We start from the raw sequence: 18,235 nt of genomic DNA on the forward strand, positions 1-18,235 counted from the left end.
CGATTCTAGAGTCAGCCACAAGGTGGGCGCCGTCCACTGGCCTGTGTTATCGGATGTACTAGAAAGGACATGCTAGCTTAGAGGCCGTGTGGTGTTTGGCTGAGGACAGCATCCAGAGCCAGAGGATGCCGGGCTTAACACCCGCCTTTACAACTTAGTAGCTGTGAGACACCAGGCAAGTCACTTCCCTTCTCTGAGCCTCAGTTTCTTCATCTGCAAAAATGGGGATAATACTACCTACTTCGTGGGGCTGCTGTGAGGGCTCAGCGAGGGTTAATTCATGTAAGAGCTTAGAACAGTATCTGGCGTATGGTAAGTTCTATGTCAGTGTCAGCTGCTATTATTATAACCACTTAGCGCAAACACCGATCTGGGCAGTATGCATTTTCACGAGTCCCCAGGAGTCAGGCCAGGACTTGGCCTCGTTCCCCTGGAACACTATCCTTTGAGCTTGGCTCGTATGTACAAAGCCTTGAACTCTATTTAGTAGCATTTTAAACCCTGACGTCCTCCCCCCATCATGTTGATAACTGTAGTAATAATAGAATTAATAAATGGTTTGTATTTTTTCTGTACTACTAAGGAACAGATGCCAACCTATACACATTCTCATTAGCCTTCACAACGGCTTTATTAAATGGGTACTACTATAATCCCCAGTTGGCAGAGGAAGAAACTGAAGTTGAGAAAGGTAAGCAGTTGGCTGATGGTCTCACTGTAAGTAAGTGGTAAAGGGGGTACTTGTGTCCAGGAAGTCTGGTCCCCAAACCCGCACCATGAACTCCACAGCTCACAGCCCTGTGCTCACACACACAAGCACATTATGCTTTCCTTAAGAGGAAAGTTGGTGTGTTCACATCTATCTTTCAACTGTCTTTTCCTTCATAAGCCAACATCATCAATTTGCCATCTTACAGGCAAGAAAGTGTGAGGTTCCTTTGATATTTTAGTGTCCTTTTCTCCTCTCTTTGGCCAAAGCCATCCATTTTTTTCCTTTATGGCTCTTTGTATTTTGACATCTCCCCCTCCATCCAACTGCCCGATTGCTCATGGATTTGGCTTGCCTGTTAGGAAGCTGACCTACTGTGACATCCACTACACTCTTGGTTGCCAAGGTGGGGTTGGCTGACCTGGCAGGCTAAAGGGTGTGCCGCTCCTCTCTTATCCACCCAGTGGGCCCTTCCTGAAACCACGTCAGAAAGACTGATCTTCTCAGCTTGAGGGAAATGGTGTAGGAGGAACAGTGCTGCTCTGACAGAAGAGTGAAAGGATTTCTGAGTTCTTATCTGTTTTGCTAGGAGTTATGCAGTGAGACAGAGATGAATCTGTACTTGTCATTTCCAGGTCTTGGTTGTCCATCACACCACCTTGCCCTCTGGCAAACCTCTGATGGAAAGTATCATGGATTCTAGCAGATGGAGCCCATCTCAGCTGGTTGGAGAAATCAGAATAAATTTGTCCAAATCCAGAGAGAAACATCAACAGCATCCATCTCTTTATGAGATGAGAGCTCACTGAAAATACCGAACATCTGTGGAGACCCTTCTGCTCTTAAACTAAGAACAGTTAGGCTAGTTGGATGCAGTGTCATGTAGGAAATCATTTAGCAGATCAGATGCTAAGGCAGAGCAAGTAATAACCTAAATATTCCACTTACTGTCCTGCAGCTCTCACTCTCTTACAGTTTGGTCGAACTATGTGACTGGTGTTAGCCAATCAATTATGAGCCTAAGTGACATGTGTCACTCCAGGGCTGAGGCAGTGAAAACTCACGTGGGATTCTCTGGTTTTTCTGTCTCCTGTCTTAGCCTGAGAAGCCCTCATGCTCTAGATCAGAGGTTGGAAAACTATGGCCCATGGGCCAGCTCCCTGTTTTTATAAATAAAGTTTTATCGAACATAGCCACACCCATTCATTTACAGATTGGTTATGGCTGCTTCTGTGCTAAAATGGCAGAGCTAAGTAGTTGCAACTGACATGCTGACAGTGGCCTAAAATATTTACTATCTGGCCCTTTAAAGGAAAAGTTTATTGACTCCTGTTTTAGATAGAGCAGCTACAAGATGGTGGAGTTTCAGATAGCCTGGACCCTGAGTGACTGTGTGGAAGAGAGACCTTCCGCAAACCTACACGGCCCATGGAACAGCAGTGAGGAAAAATGAAAACCCTTTTGTTTGGGATTGTTTGTTACTGAGCACAACCTAACCTATCCTAGTTGATTCCAGTGGACATTCAAGAAAAGGCATTTTAGGGGACTTCCCTGGTGGTCCAGTGGCTAAGACTCCGTGTTCCCAATGCAGGGGGCCTGGGTTCCATCCCTGGTCGGGGAACTAGATCCCACATGCTGCATCTAAGAGATCACATGCCACAACTAAAGATCCCGCATGCCGCAACTAAAAGACCCCACATGCCACAACTAAGAGTTCACATGCCATAACTAAAGATCCTGCATGCTGCAACTAAAAGATCCCGCATGCTGCAACTAAAGATTCCACATGCTGCAACTAAAGATCCCACATGCCGCAACTAAGACCTGGTGCAGCCAAATATATAAATTAAAAAAAATAAATTAAAACAAAAAAGAAAAGACATTTTACATTGGGAGGGATTAAAAAACCCTACTTACTTTCGTGCGAAGTGAACTGCACAAGAAATAGCAATGATGAGAAGGCCAATAATGATGGAGGCGAAGGCCACCCACTTGGCATTCCTCCCAAGCCGCTTGGATCCTTCGATGTCTCCATCATTGTAGCTGTTCAGAGACTGGAGGACACAAGGGAAGAGCTGGTGATGACAACCCACAGGGAAAGATATGGCTTCCCAGGCTGATCTGAGCAGGTGGCATGGTTACCACTTCCTCCAGGAAGTCTTCCCTGAACTCCCAGTCTGAGTTAACTTCCTCTTCTGTATTTCCTGATTATTTTCATCTTAATATTTACCGTAGCATATTGAAAAGACTGATTTGTTGTCTCCCATTAAGTGCTTTGTGGGCAGGGACCATTCCATCTTTTTCAGCACAGTATACCAGTGCCCAGTGCAATATTTGTCATGTAGAAGATGCGTGATAAATATTTGTATGATGAAAGGATGAATGGGTATATCTGTCTCATCCACTAGAAGAGGGGTTTGCAAACTATGGCCCCTAGGCCAAATCCAGTCTGCTGTTTTTATAAACAAAGTCTGTATGGAATGCAGTCACAACCACTTGTTTACTATTGTCTGTAGCTGCTTTTATGTTACAACAATGGAGTTGAGTAGCTGGGACAGAGAGCATACTGTCTACCAAATCCTAAAATATTTACTAGTTGGTCTACGACAGAAAAAGATTGCCTGTTCCTACACAAGAAGGTCAGGGACATTGGCTGAACTGTTCACCTCATTGCCCAAGCCAAGCTGCCATTCATCTGGCACCTACTCATACAGCTTTCCCAGCTGTTAAAATATTGGAATACTTTTGTACTGGTTGGTAATTAGCAGCTACCCGTCCCCAGTGTCCCAGCCATCCTGGCCTCTCCTCTGAGTTACCCCAGGCTTCCCCATGATCCAGCAGCTGCAGGGTATCACTGGGCTCAGCAGATTATCCTTGTGCAAAGGCCCAGAATCAGATTCTGTGCCCCTTTGAGCAATGTCTGGGCCATTGCAGGGACTCATGAAATATGTATTGGCTGAATGGGTGAATGAATACATCCATTTCCCTACAGAATATGAGTTCATTGAGGGCATCTTGGAGTCCCAGGCAAAGTAGAGGTGCTCAGAGAATCCTTGCTGCTGAGCTGGAGGCCAGATGCCATTCTTCTCGCTTATAATAAGCTCTCTTTATTGTAACTCCCATTGCTGAGAATTCCCCAAAAGTCATGCTGCAGCCCAAATAAGACTGGAAATACATTTATAAGTTAGGGACACAGTGACCTGATCCATGCCATGGACTGTAGGTTTCCGTGGGAACTCTATTCTTTTTTTTTTTTTTTTTTTTTGCAGTACGCGGTCCTCTCACTGTTGTGGCCTCTCCCGTTGTGGAACACAGGCTCCAGATGCGCAGGCTCAGTGGCCATGGCTCACGGGCCCAGCCGCTCCACGGCATGTGGGATCTTCCCAGACCAGGGCACGAACCCGTGTCCCCTGCATCGGCAGGCGGACTCTCAACCAGTGCGCCACCAGGGAAGCCCGGAACTCTATTCTTGATCCTGAAAGCTCAGCACTTCAGTAATAATCACCCTTCTTCGTCGACTATTAAGGGGAATGAGGCATATGCAGACAATGACAAGCCAGAGAAACACCCAGGATACCGCAGAGCTTTCTGCTTCCAAGACCTTCCATTAACTCTTGGACCCGGCCACCTTAGTCAGCAACAGGCTGGGAGACTCGCCTTTCCCAGCGAGTCTTGCTTTTAGGCCTCTCGTGTGAATGGGAGAGTGGGAACTTGCAACGATGCCAGGGACTGCCAGCAGGGTGAGCTCCAGAATTCTGCACCCTGAATTCTGGGGTTCTTAACTCTGGGTGCCCATTAGAAACACTTGGATAGTATATTTTTAAAAAATACAGAGAGCTGGGCCCTATTCTGGAGAGACTCTGATTTAACTGGTGCAGGAACCAGACACCAGTTTTTTTTTAATTGTGATAAAATGTGCCTAACATAAAATTCACCATTGTTGGTGTACAATTCAGTGGCACTAAGTACATTCACCCTGTTGTGCAAACATCACCATCATCAATCGTCTCAAACTCAAACTCTGCACTCAACTCAACACCTACTCCTCAGTCCTCCCACCCTCCAGCCCCTGGCAACCACCATTTTCTGTTGTCTCTATAGATCTGACTCTGCTAGGGACACTGTATGAGTGGAGTCACAGAATATTTGTTTTTTTATGCTTATTTCAATTAGCATCATGTCCTCAAGGTGCATCCATGTGGTAGCGTGTGTCAGAATTTCCTTCCTTTTTAAGGCTAACATTCCATTTTATGGAGAGACCACATTTTGTTTATCTACTTATTCATTGATGGATACTTAGGTTGCTGCCACAGTATCTGGCAGTCTCAGGATTGAAAAGCTTTGGTCTAGACAGCTATCCTTAACATCCTGCAAGGTCAAGATGCTTACCACCTTAAGATTTAACCCAAGGAAGTGTGTCACAGAGTATGGGCTCTAAACACAGAGAGATCTGAGTTCAAATTCCATGTCTTATCAGCTGTGAGAATTAGAGCAAATTATCAAGCTTTCTAAGCCTCGGTGTCTTCATCTGTAAGTTGGGAGCAACAGTGATAACACCTCCTTCATATGAGAGGTGCTAATGAGTTAATGCATGTAAAGTGGTTAGCACTGGTCCAGGACATAATATATGCTCAATACATGTTACCTTTTATTGTGAATTGCCGCTGCCTGTTTTATTCTTCTTCTAAAGCTGAGATCCTTGGTGTGCAATAGAATCATCTGGGCTACTTATGAGAATTATAAGTGCTCAATCTCTACCCCTTGACAGAATAGAATCTGGAGACCCAAGTTTGGGAAACTTTGTTTTAGAGGCTTCACAATCAAAGTCAGTGCATAGAATCCTAGAACCCCAAATTGTGAGTTCATGATCAGTTTAAAATTATGTAGATTCAGACCCTCCTAAAATGATCATTATTCTATCATGCTACCTTGGAAAACCCAGTTTTCAGATTAGTTCTGGTGATGTTTGTGTTTTGCTGTAACCAGAGAAAAAATAATGAGACACCCCCCGCCAATCTCCCCACAAACATTGTCAACTCTTGGCTGTTTGGACGAAAAACCAGTTTCATGTTCTCAGCAGCAGTGACAATGAAAGTGGGAAGAACGGCCAATGTGTGCCATGTTGAAGGGTACGTCTACATCTGTGCATTGCCCATGAGCACAGGTGAGATGGGGGCTACCCAGGCCACTTGACTTGTCTGCTGCAGGTCAGAAGAGTCATGCTGGTGCCTGGTTAAGGGGGATTTGAGTGCAAGACATGAGCGAACCCTGCCCAACCTTCATCACCTGTTGCCAGTCTGGCATCTTGTATGTGACCCTCCTCTCTGCAATTCACCATCCCTCTGGGGCTCATAAGGGAGATGTTGAGTCATTCTAGGAATGGGTCCACGGTTAGCTTGAAAAACAGATGAAAAGCCTCTTTCAGTATTAACTGTGGACTCTTTTCTCCCCAGGAGTCCTCTTATGAATCCGTTTCTTCCTCTGGTTCTTGAAGAAGGAGCTGCCCATGGGTAAATCTGCTGGGCAGATATAAGGATATGGGGGGAGGGACGAGGGTGGGATATTTCAGAACTCCCAGATTTCTACTCTAAAGGACTTCACTGGTGTGGGGCTTGGGCTTCAGGGTCATCATCTAACAATGAAGCAGGAAAGGATTAATTACCTCCCCCTCCCCAATTCATTGGCTGTAATTCTTTTCTCTCCCAACTGGAATTGCATATTAAGTGTCTCCTGGCAGATGCTACAGACTGAAGTGGCAGAAATGGCTTTTAGAGAAAATGCATGGTTTATAAATCTTTTTCTGAAGAGCTTAAAAAGCAAACTATCCCATCTTCTGTGGAAGAACTAGAAAGAAACAAGGGATGGCGTCAATATTTAAAATTTATATGATCTTCTTAGTTCTTTCACAAATTATGAATGAAATTTGTGAACATGTAAAGCATTCAAATGCTACAGAAACATATACAGTAAATAGTAAGCTCTTCTCACAATTCTATTTCCCAAAGATAACAGTGTGGTACGTTTGCTTCTAGATTTTTTACCCATGAATAATATGAAAGGAAAACAACTGACACTTTCTCCTGTTTTCATGATCACTAAGCACATCATGTATCACAGTCATGAGAAAGAAATAGCAATTTGTATCCTGAGATTAAACCAAGAACAACAGGTTAGTCTATCTAGCCCGCATCCCTCTGATATTGAAACCTTGAGTATTTCCCCTAAGTCTTGGCAAAGAATTTCATCCTTGCCTTTTGCTATGTGGATGCCTAAACACAGGTCACTTCTTTTGTGGATATGTAATCTTTTGAGAAAGATACTGTTCTGCTTTGTTTTTTAATCATGAACAGATTAATGTAAAACTTGGTAACCTTGTCAATTTTGCATTTGCTTCCTTTACATACTTGTGCTGTGCTTTGTAATTGGCTGGCTGGACTTGCTTGTATTTCTTTTCAAATAAAATTTTTTCTTTTCTAGTTGCTTTGGCCTCTGAGTTTTTCTTTGACAAAATGATAGTAACAGATAACATTTATTGAGCACTTATTATGTACCAGACACTGTGTTAAATACTTTTCAAGGGTTATCTCATTAGTCCTCATAACAACCCAGTGAGGCAGATGCTTTGTTTTCATTTTACTGATGGGAAAATTGAGGCACAGAGAAGTTAAAATGATTTGCCCAAAGTCACGTAGATAGTTTGGTTCTCTCTCTCTCTGAGTTTTTCATTTTTTTCTTTTCCTCTTAGTTAAAAATGTGAATAGTATTATACTATACTTGTTCTGAAAGTTGCTTTTTTCCACTTGTTATAGGGTGGGCGGCTTTCCAAGCTAGTGCTTCTGGGTCTATCTCATTCCTGTTTTCTTTCTCCAGTCATGATTTAAAGTATATTGATAAACTCCCTAATGTTGCATTATCCTTGATTCTTGGGGAAAATCTTAATTTGTCACGATGCATTTTTTTTTAAATTAATTAATTAATTATTTATGGCTGTGTTGGGTCTTCGTTTCTGTGCGAGGGCTTTCTCTAGTTGTGGCAAGTGGGGGCCACTCCTCATCGCAGTGCGCGGGCCTCTCACTATCGCGGCCTCTCTTGTTGTGGAGCACAGGCTCCAGACGCACAGGCTCAGTAATTGTGGCTCACGGGGCCAGCTGCTCCGTGGCATGTGGGATCTTCCCAGACCAGGGCTCGAACCCATGTGTCCTGCATTGGCAGACGGACTCTCAACCACTGCGCCACCAGGGAAGCCCTCACGATGCATTTCTGATGGGTAAATTTTTGTTTTCAAACAACTTCAAACTTTCAGAAAAGCTGCAAGTATAGTTGTCTCATTCTTTTTAATGGGTTTGTAGTAGTCACTTAAATGGTCACACCTCACCAAAAGACATTTCAGTTATTTAAAGTTTGTGGCAATTACATAATATGCTGCAGTGGACACCCTCATTCACATTTTTTTTGTACACATTTGAGCCTCTTAGACTGGATTCCTAGGAATGGGATTACAGAGTCAAAGGGTAGATGTATTTACATTTGGAGACATAGTCAAATTGCATTGCAAAAAAGCTATATAAATTTATATTCCCACTAACAGTATTTAAGTGTCCTTTCCTCCACAACCTTGTTAACACTGTATATTATCAATCTATTTTTGCCATTTTAACAGGTGAAAAAGAATCTCTAAATAACATTTCTTGATTAATAATGAAACTAAGTCAAATTCACACTTCCACTCAAATGTCACCTCCTGAGAGAGGCCTTCTCAGATCAGTTTATTTAAAACTCTCCCTGGGGGCTTCCCTGGTGGCGCAGTGGTTGAGAGTCCGCCTGCCGATGCAGGGGACACGGGTTCGTGCCCCGGTCTGGGAAGATCCCACATGCCGCAGAGCGGCTAGGCCCGTGAGCCATGGCTGCTGAGCCTGCGCATCCGGAGCCTGTGCTCTGCAAGGGGAGAGGCCACAACAGTGAGAGGCCCGCCTACCGCAAAAAAAAAAAAAAAAAAAAAAAAAAAAAAAAAAAAAACTCTCCCTGGTGACTAATACAGTGCCTGGAGATCAGTAAATACTTGTTGTATTTACAAATGTATGTATGGATGTTTATTTGTCAAATGTATTTCTTCTTGATGAAGTTTATACTTGTATCTTTTGTCTAGTTTTCTACTGGTTTGTCTTCTTCTTATTGATTTGCAGGAACTTTTTATATATTATAGTTCAGCACTGTACAAAAGAAATATAATGGGGGCCACATATGTAATTTAAAATTTGCTGGTAGCCACATTAAAAAGGCAAACTTGGGTTTCCCTGGTGGCGCAGTGGTTGAGAGTCCGGCCGCCAACGCAGGGGACACAGGTTCATGCCCCGGTCCGGGAAGATCCCACATGCCGCAGAGCGGCTGGGCCTGTGAGTCATGGCTGCTGAGCCTGCACATCCGGAGCCTGTGCTCCACACGGGAGAGGCCACAACAGTGAGAGGCCCGCGTACCGCAAAAAAAAAAAAAAAAAAAAAAAAAAAAAGAAACAACCTAAGTGTCCATCGACAGATGAATGGATAAAGAAGATGTGGCATACACACACACACACACACACACACACACGCACACACACACACATACAATGGAATATTACTCAGCCATAAGAAAGAACAAAATAATTCCATTTGCAGCAACATGGATGGACCTAGAGATTATCATACTAAGCAAAGTAAGTCAGAAAGAGAATGACAAATACTATATGATATCACTTATATGTGGAATCTAAAATATGACACAAATGGGGGCTTCCCTGGTGGCGCAGTGGTTGGGAGTCCGCCTGCCAATGCAGGGGACGCAGGATCGTGCCCCGGTCCGGGAAGACCCCACATGCCACGGAGCGGCTGGGCCCATGAGCCATGGCCTCTGAGCCTGCGCATCTGGAGCCTGTGCTCCGCAATGGGAGAGGCCACAACAGTGAGAGGCCCCGTACCGCAAATAAATAAATAAATAAATAAATAAATAAATAAATAAATAAATAAATAAAAATAAAATATGACACAAATGAACCTATCTATGAAGTAGAAACAGACTCACAGACATAGGGAACAGACTTGTGGTTGCAAAGGGGAAGGGGTTTGGAGAGGGATGGAGTGAGAAGTTGGGGTTAGCAGATGTGAGCTATTATACATAGAATGGATAAACAACAAGGTCCTACTGTATAGAACAGGGAACTATATTCAATATCACATGATAAACCATAATGGAAAAGAATATAAAAAAGAATGTATATATATGTATGTGTGTGTGTGCATATATATATATATATATAAATATAAAACTGAATCACTTTGCTGTACAGCAGAAATTAACACAACATTCCAAATCAACTATACTTCAACTAAAAAAAAAAGCAATTCTCTCATGTTACCCTTTGTAAGTCGCACCCTCTCTCCATGTCCATGTTCATTGTCTTTTAACTTAGATTTGTGGCATTTGGATATTGCCCAGAGTTGCTTTCCAAGCTGTGAGACTTCCTCACAATTTCATAAACCAATGACCCTTATTTTAAGGTGCTAGATAGCAATTTGCTGTCTCTGTTCACCCTGCAAAGTATGTTAAAAAGAACCTTTAGAGGGACTTCCCTGGTGGCACAGTGGTTAAAAATCTGCCTGCCAATGCAGGGGACAAGGGTTTAAGCCCTGGTCGAGGAAGATCCCACATGCCGCGGAGCAACTAGGCCCGTGCGCCACAACTACTGAGCCTGCACTCTAGAGCCCAGAGCCACAACTACGGGCCTGGGGCCTGTGCTCCACAACAGGAGAAGCCACCGCAATGAGAAGCCACCGCAGTAAGAAGCCCGTGTACCACAACGAAGAGTGGCCCCCACTCGCCGCAACTAGAGAAAGCCCACGCACAGCAACAAAGACCCAACACAGCCAATAAATAAATAAATAAATAAATAAATGTGTTAAAAAAAAAAATGAAGGACCTTTAGATTCTTTCCGGTTTTTATCTTCCACGGCGAGTCAAATGAACGTTTCTCAGCATGTAGAACAAATGGGCTGTCCTCACACACTTTATAAGGTGCTCGAGTTCCCAGTGGTGCCTTTTCCCTTTTCTGTGAGCCTGGGCTTGTGCTGGCAAAATATAAGTCATTACAAAACCTAAAAAGAGCTTCCAGGTCTTGGTCAGCTGCCTCGAGCCAGCAAAGGTCACACTTGGACAGAAAAGTGGGCAAGTTCCTTTCTCCTGGAGTAAATACTAGTGACGTCATGCTCACTGCATCTAGTAATTTCAAGCTTATTTATACGTCCCTTCCCTGGATGGACACATGATACGCAAATACCCTGGCAGGAAAGTTGTTCAGGAGCCAGAAACGAGGGAGACTGTCTCTCTGCCCAATCTCAAGAAGGCTGCAGCAGGGACCAGCGAGACTGTGCTGTGAGGCCATGCAGCCAAGCCTCCTGGCTACCTGTCAGAAGGTACGGGTAATTTCCGGCATCCACACTTCCAAGGAGACACCCAGAATAACCCCGTAAATTGTGATAACTGGAGTTGAACACCAATGGATCCAATGTTCTGGGAATTTGTGACACTTTACATCAGTGATACAGCTGTTCTCTTGTCCTGAGCCAAGGAAATATGGAAAGTACTTCGTCTATTCCCTCTGGTCTTTACAGCAGAACTCCTGCTGCATTCCACATGATGATACCAGCTTAGACAGCATCACCTATGGGGTGGCTGCCGGGTGAAGATTTGAATTGAAACTCTCTCAAGTTATACTTTTTATATTCCCTGTATTGGTGGCCGTACCTTAGAATTGCCTGTGTCCCAAAAATGCCCATAAAAATTCCTATGCCCAAGCCCCATCCCAGATCAACTGAATTAGGATCTCTGGGGATAAGACTCCAGAATCAGTATGTTTTGGAAAGCTTCTCGGGTCATTCTGAGAAGAGTTGAGAACCACTATCTTGATGGACAGCCACTCATTCATTCCGTCATTCACTCAAAAACTACTTATTACGCACCAACTATGTGCCAGGCACTGTTCCCTGCCCTCATGGAGCTTACATTCTGGTAAAGACTGAAAATAAATACTCAAACATGCAAATAAACAAGATTACAGAATATTACTAAGGTAAGAAAAACGGGGTGGTGGGAGGAAGGGAGGGAGACAGAGAGAGAGAGGAAGGAACATGAGATGAGGCTGGAGGTGAAGCCAGGGGCTACGATAGTTACAATAATGAATTATCACGTGAAAATAATAGATAATATTTATGGAGTGCTTATCCTGTGCCAGCCCCTGACCTAATCACTTTATGTGCATCGTATAATTGCATCTTCACAGTAACCTCATGGGAGCAAAACATTTTATCCTCCATTTTACAGATGAGAACACTGAGACTCAGAGAGAGGGAAGCAAATAATGTTTCTGTTGTCAAAGGCAACTTGCTAAGGGGCTACAAACTTAAGCAAAAGACAGTAAATCCACTGACAAAGCCCTTACAATAACTACTTCATTATGTCCCCTAAAACCCAAGAGGTAGATTTAATGCATTATTGATAACACAGCACCAGATAGCTGACTTGATTCTAATTTAATAAAAATTTGGCCACTGATTTAAAAACTGGGGCAAATATATCTCTCATCTGAGCTACTGATCTCCCTGACAAAAACTCATTCATTTTGTTTTTTTCTACCACCAAACGTGCTCAGAATTGCCACGTTCACCCTCAAATAAAACTAGCCCCCAAACACCAAATAATAACAATGGAAGACATTGTCAGTTATTTTTTATTTTGGCTTCCTGGTCATTATGGATTCAGTAAATTAATACACGTAGGTGCTTACACCAGTGGTTGGGAAATAGTACCAATAAGTATGAGCTATTATACTGATATTATGATGTCATAGGCCAACTAAGGAAGATGAAAACAAATGAGCTATTAAATATACTTTGGTAGAGTCCACATCCCCTTGCCCAATTGCTCTCCTTCATGATTTTTCCCAGTGTTAAGAAAAAAAGACCTCAACAAAAATCAAGACTTCCACCATTAAGTCCCCTTCCTCCTTGGTATGGCACAGAAGGTACATTTCTGTCACTTGGGACAGGTAGCAGAGTGACGCCTCAGCAGTCAGTGACACCTTAGTGGAAAGTGGCTTTTCTGGAAAGCTCCTGATATCTAATAATGGTCTATGAGAAGAGGGCATAAAGCATGTGAGGGGATGGGACTGGAAGCTCTGAGCGGCCTCCCATCGTTGGCTCCCCTTGCCCTTGGGGAGAGATTCATATTCTCATTCTCAACTCTGGCCTTCCAAGCCCTCCAAGGCCTGGCCCGTGGCACGCTTCTCCAGCCTCTTCTGGAGCCCTCCTCCCTGCTCACCCTCTACCTCCTTCCTGGCCCTGGTCCTCGCCTAGGTTATTTCCTCTGCTTGGAGCCCTCTTCCCTGTCCGTCCCATGTGGCCAATGTCTGCTCATTCTCCCTGTCTCAGCTTACAGGGCAACTTCCTCAGGGCAGCCTTCTCAGGTCACCCTATCCTAAGTAGGTCCCTTGACCTAGGCTCTGACTCAGCCCTGGTCTGTCTCCTTCTGGCAAAGGACAATCAAAATGGAGTTGGTATTGCTAAGAAAGCTCTCAAGGCCACTAAGAAAGTGTGACTTATGCACATCTCAGCCTGGATGGAATCTGAACTTTGACCACTTATGTCTTTTTTTTTTTAACAGTCATGCATTTTATTTAATCTTTCTACCTCCTTTGCATTTGAATTATTTCATAATATTACTTGTTTAACCATATCCAGGTCAATTATCATTCTTCTGGGAACAAAGACATTATTAACATAAACAATGCATAATTCCCTATCCTTAATGTTGTTTGCTAATATAATACCTTTTCTCAAAGAAGGTGATTTTTTTTAACATCTTTATTGGAGTATAATTGGTTTACAATGGTGTGTTAGTTTCTGCTTTATAACAAAGTGAATCAGTTATACATATACATATGTTCCCCTATCTCTTCCCTCTTGTGTCTCCCTCCCTCCCACCCTCCCTATCCCACCCCTCTAGGTGGTCACAAAGCACCGAGCTGATCTCCCTGTGCTATGCGGCTGCTTCCCACTAGCCATCTATTTTACATTTGGTAGTGTATATATGTCCATGCCACTCTCTCGCTTTGTCACAGCTTATCCTTCCCCCTCCCCGTATCCTCAAGTCCATTCTCTGGTAGGTCTGCGTCTTTATTCCCGTCTTGCCCCTAGGTTCTTCATGACCATTTTTTTTTTTTTTTTAGATTCCATATATATGTGTTAGCATATGGTATTTGCTTTTCTCTTTCTGACTTACTTCACTCTGTATGACAGACTCTAGGTCCATCCACCTCACTACAAATAACTCAGTTTCGTTTCTTTTTATGGCTGAGTAATATTCCATTGTATATATGTGTCACATCTTCTTTATCCATTCATCTGTTGATGGACACTTAGGTTGCTTCCATGTCCTGGCTATTGTAAACAGAGCTTCAATGAACATTGTGGTACATGACTCCTTTTGAATTATGGTTTCAAAGAAGGTGATTTAAAAAAAATTTTTTTTTAATTTTTATTGGAGTATAGTTGATTTACAATATTGTGTTTGTTTCAGGTGTACAGCACAGGGAATCAGTTATACATATACATATATCCACTCTTGTTAGATTCAACCACTTACGTCTTAATGTAGCATCCAGAACATCTGCCTGCTGTTCCAGAAACTCCAGATACTTATCAGACACTTACCCTAAAATAACTCATGTCAGTCCATCCCCTCAGGACAAGCTATTTCGTTTCCTGAGTCAGAATCAATCATAATTCCTGCCAGACAACTTTAACAGCCTCGTGGCTTTTGCCTTTATAAGCCCCTGACTCTTTCTCTTCCCTGGAACATTCTTTCAGTTTCATCAGAATCTATGCCTCCTGAATTGCCATTCCTAACATCCCAATGAACTCTTTTCTTATTTGCAGGCTTCTGCGTTTTCTTGGTCAACAGCTCTTGGTGTGACTCACGGTTATTGACTCTGTTGCTTATTGACTTGAGTGTGTGTTACTGTGAGCTCCATGAGGGCAGACACCACGTCTCTCTCTTCGCTCACCGCTCCATTTCTAGTCCCTAATGGAGGGCACTTAGGGTTCCTTCAATTCCCTTATGTGAGGTCAGAAAACCAAACAAATCCACAAGCAAGGCAAACAGACACCAAAACAAAACGGTCGACCAGCATAACTTTCTGACCAACCAAGACGACCTGTTATTTCGGTACTGGCAGAACAAAGGGTAAACTGAGTCACCTAACTCTCTGTGTCAGAGTTCTGAAGGGTGGGCTTCTGCCTTAGAATGGCAGACACGGGTCTGCTGTCTGAATGACCAGAAGAAAGAATTTTTGGCTCGAGGTCAAGCACTCATGAAGGAATTTTAGTTCTTTAGCCTTCACTTCGTAGGCCAGAGTCACTGGCGATTTTTCACTTAAATGGAACCTACCCTCCCAACACTTGTATGTGTGTATGTGAACTGTGCTCTGCCCAATTTTATTACAGACGTTATACAACAGATATATGGATCTTTAATATGGTAGCAGCTGAACCCAAAGGAGAATAAAGCCTTGGAAGGATGGATCTGAACCTCAGTTTTCCTCACTTGTAAAATGGGGATAATAGTACCTACAACACAGGTTGGTGGTGAGACTTAATTGAGATGAGTCTAAAAGGGCTCAGCATTATCTCATGTAATTCTGAAAACAATGCAAAGAGGTCTGCGTTAACATTCCTGTTGTAGAGGTGGAAAAACCTAGACCCAGAGAAATTAGGTGAAGGGATAGAGCTGGGATCTGAACCCAGGAGCTGGGTACAGAGCCTGAACCCTCACAGTGTCTGCCTTTGAATCTACTGCCAGCCTAGTGTCCATATTGCAAGGCAAAGGAGAGAAAGGCTACAAGCAAAAAAGGAAGGGTTTCGCTAAAAACTTTGCAACACGCAGATAGTTCCCTCCAACAAGGGTCACAAAGCAAGTGAAAGAAACAAGGCCCAGACCACCCACTAAGAGAGGAGAAAATATTTGCAAGTTAGATATCTGATAAGGGACTTGTATCCAGAATATATAAAGAACTCTTACAACTTAAAAATAAAAAGACAATTAAAAATGGGCAAAGAATCTGAATAAACATTTCTCCAAATAAGATATACAAACAGCCAATAAGCACATGAAAAGATGCTCAATCTCATCAATCATCAGGGAAATGCAAATCTAAACCACAACAAGATACCTACTAGGTTGGCTAGAGTAACGAAGACAGGCGATGACAAGTATTACTGAGGATGTAGAGAAACTGGAAGCTTCATACATTGCTGGTGGGAATGTAAAATGGTGCAGCTGCTTTCCAAAAAAAAAGTAACTGATAGTTCCTCAAAAAGTTAAACACAGAGTTACACTATGACCTGACAATTCCACTCCTAGGTATATACCCAAGAAAATGGCAAGCCTATGTTCACACAAAAGTTGTACACGAATATTCATAGCAGCATTATTTATAACAGCCCCCCAAATGGAATCAACTCAAACGTCCGTGTTTCTTTGAACATCTACTAGCCCAAGCGCAAACCCTGTCCAGATTCTTTACTGACTGAATACCCAGAACCTAAGTTTGTCCTGTCGCTTCTTCACAAATTTACTGTTTCTTTGTCTGAAAGGTATAAAAGCTGCCTACCTTGGCCACTTCTTTGGTCCCATTTCTAGAGAACTCTGTGTGCACAAATGATAATGTGTTTCTTTTTCTCCTGTTCATCTGTCTTGTGTCAATTTTATTATTAGTCCATCCACAAGAACTCAAGAGGGGTAGAGGGGGAAATTTCCCCTCCCCGACAAAGCCAAACATGAAAGATCACATAATGTATGATTCTATTTATATGAAATATCCACAATGACTAAGTTCACAGAGACAGAAAATAGATCAGTGGTTGCCAGGAGCTGGGAGGACAAGGGGATGGGGAGTGACTGCTAATGGGAATGGGATTTCTTTTAGGCGTGGTAAAAATTTATTGGAATTAAATAGTGGTGATGATTGCACAACCTTGTGAATATACTGATACCAAAACCCAGTAAGTTGTACACTGTTTTGTTTTTAAAGAAACAAGAACAAGTGATAGAGCTTTTGCACATTGAGGGCTCCAGTGGATCAGTGATGGAGCCCAAAGAAACGGGCAGGATCTGGCAAGAGATGGTGGCAGGGCTTAGAATCAGCTTGGGGGTGCCTGGCGGTTACCCCAGAGCCCACCAGAAGCAGCAGCCAGGCCTGCATGTGTTAACGGCAGATTAGACTTTTGTGTGAGCACGTGAGAAACATCTCCTAGAAATATGGAAAGAAACTCTGTGGGGAGTTGATTTAGCAGGGAGGGATAAAAACCAGTGAATCCTGGGCTATGGTGTATAAATGTAAGCCCCATTTAAATGCACAGGTCATTAATGCCCAGGGAAACTGGGATCCACACAAAAACAGATCGTGCTTCAGGGACCAAATGAACTTTGAGTAATTGTTCTAATTTGGAATGACGGTCAAAGTAAGAGTAAACCAAGAATTGATGCTAAATCTGGGAGCAGGCTGGCTTGAGACCAGAGCAAAGTAATGGTCTGTTAAGAGCTCCTGTGTGACATCCCACTGGATAACAGAGCCCTACCTTTCTATTTTGTGGCCTATTCTGGGATTCCTTCCTGGGGGAGTTAAATCCATTTTAAGTGGATGACATAGATGTCATAGCATATGTCCCTGGAACACACAAAGCTGATTCCACCCCAGGGCCTTTGCACCTCCTGGCTCTGTCCAGGTCTTTCCATGGCTGGCTAGTTCTTATCCTTTAGTCTTTGCCCATCACCCTTTCTAAAGCAGGTTTTCTTCACCACCTGCCCTCACTAATCCTTCTCTCCTACTTCCCTGTTTATTCTCTTCACAGTGCTTATCACTCTGAAACGATCTCGTTTATGTGCTAACGTGTGTATGGTCTGTCTTCCCCGACTCATATGTAAGTTGCCAGAGAGCTGAGACTCTGACTGTCCCATTCGACAAGCAGGGGAAGGCTGTGGTTGTCCTGTGTTGCCCATGGAGGGTTGGGTAATTCTGCCTAATTTGGGGGCAGAGTAGATCCCTTTGGTTGTGAGTCAGAAGCCACATGCTCCAAACACCTCCTCTGTTTTATTTCCTATGTTTTATTTCTTAAGTGGTTCAGAATTCTTGAGGGGAAGCAGAGTGTTTAATGTGCTGACCTAACATGTAGACTGCTTCTAGTCACGAGAACCTGTTAGCTCACAGATGTCCAGAGTGTCAGCTGTATTTATCTACCTGGTCGCCACAGTGTCTGGCACATAGTAAGTGTACAAAAGCTGTTGAATGAATGAATGAATGTGTGAGAATCCCCGTTCCCTGCTTTCTACCCTTGAGAAATGTCAGCTGAAAATTTCCCAGGTCCTGTGCCACGTTCTCTAAGGGAACTGAGCACACTCAAGTGATGCTTCTTTGTGTTGACTTAAATCTCTCCTCCCTCG

General features: G+C 43.3%; 1 protein-coding gene across 1 annotated transcript in view; it reads right to left on the reverse strand.

The window, feature by feature from the left end:
• Positions 1 to 2,546: 2,546 nt before the first annotated feature.
• TMEM233 (transmembrane protein 233) overlaps positions 2,547 to 18,235 on the reverse strand; it is a gene marked incomplete at its 5' end in the record, with an annotated part of 29,478 nt that continues 13,789 nt past the window's right edge. The window contains one exon of the mRNA XM_081251736.1: positions 2,547 to 2,763. Coding sequence (XP_081107862.1) covers positions 2,623 to 2,763 — 141 coding nt within the window. The 3' untranslated portion in view covers positions 2,547 to 2,622. The remainder of the gene's footprint in view (positions 2,764 to 18,235) is intronic.

Source organism: Mesoplodon bidens, assembly GCF_964165515.1.
Source record: "Mesoplodon bidens genome assembly, chromosome: 13".
Lineage (NCBI taxonomy): Eukaryota > Metazoa > Chordata > Mammalia > Artiodactyla > Ziphiidae > Mesoplodon > Mesoplodon bidens.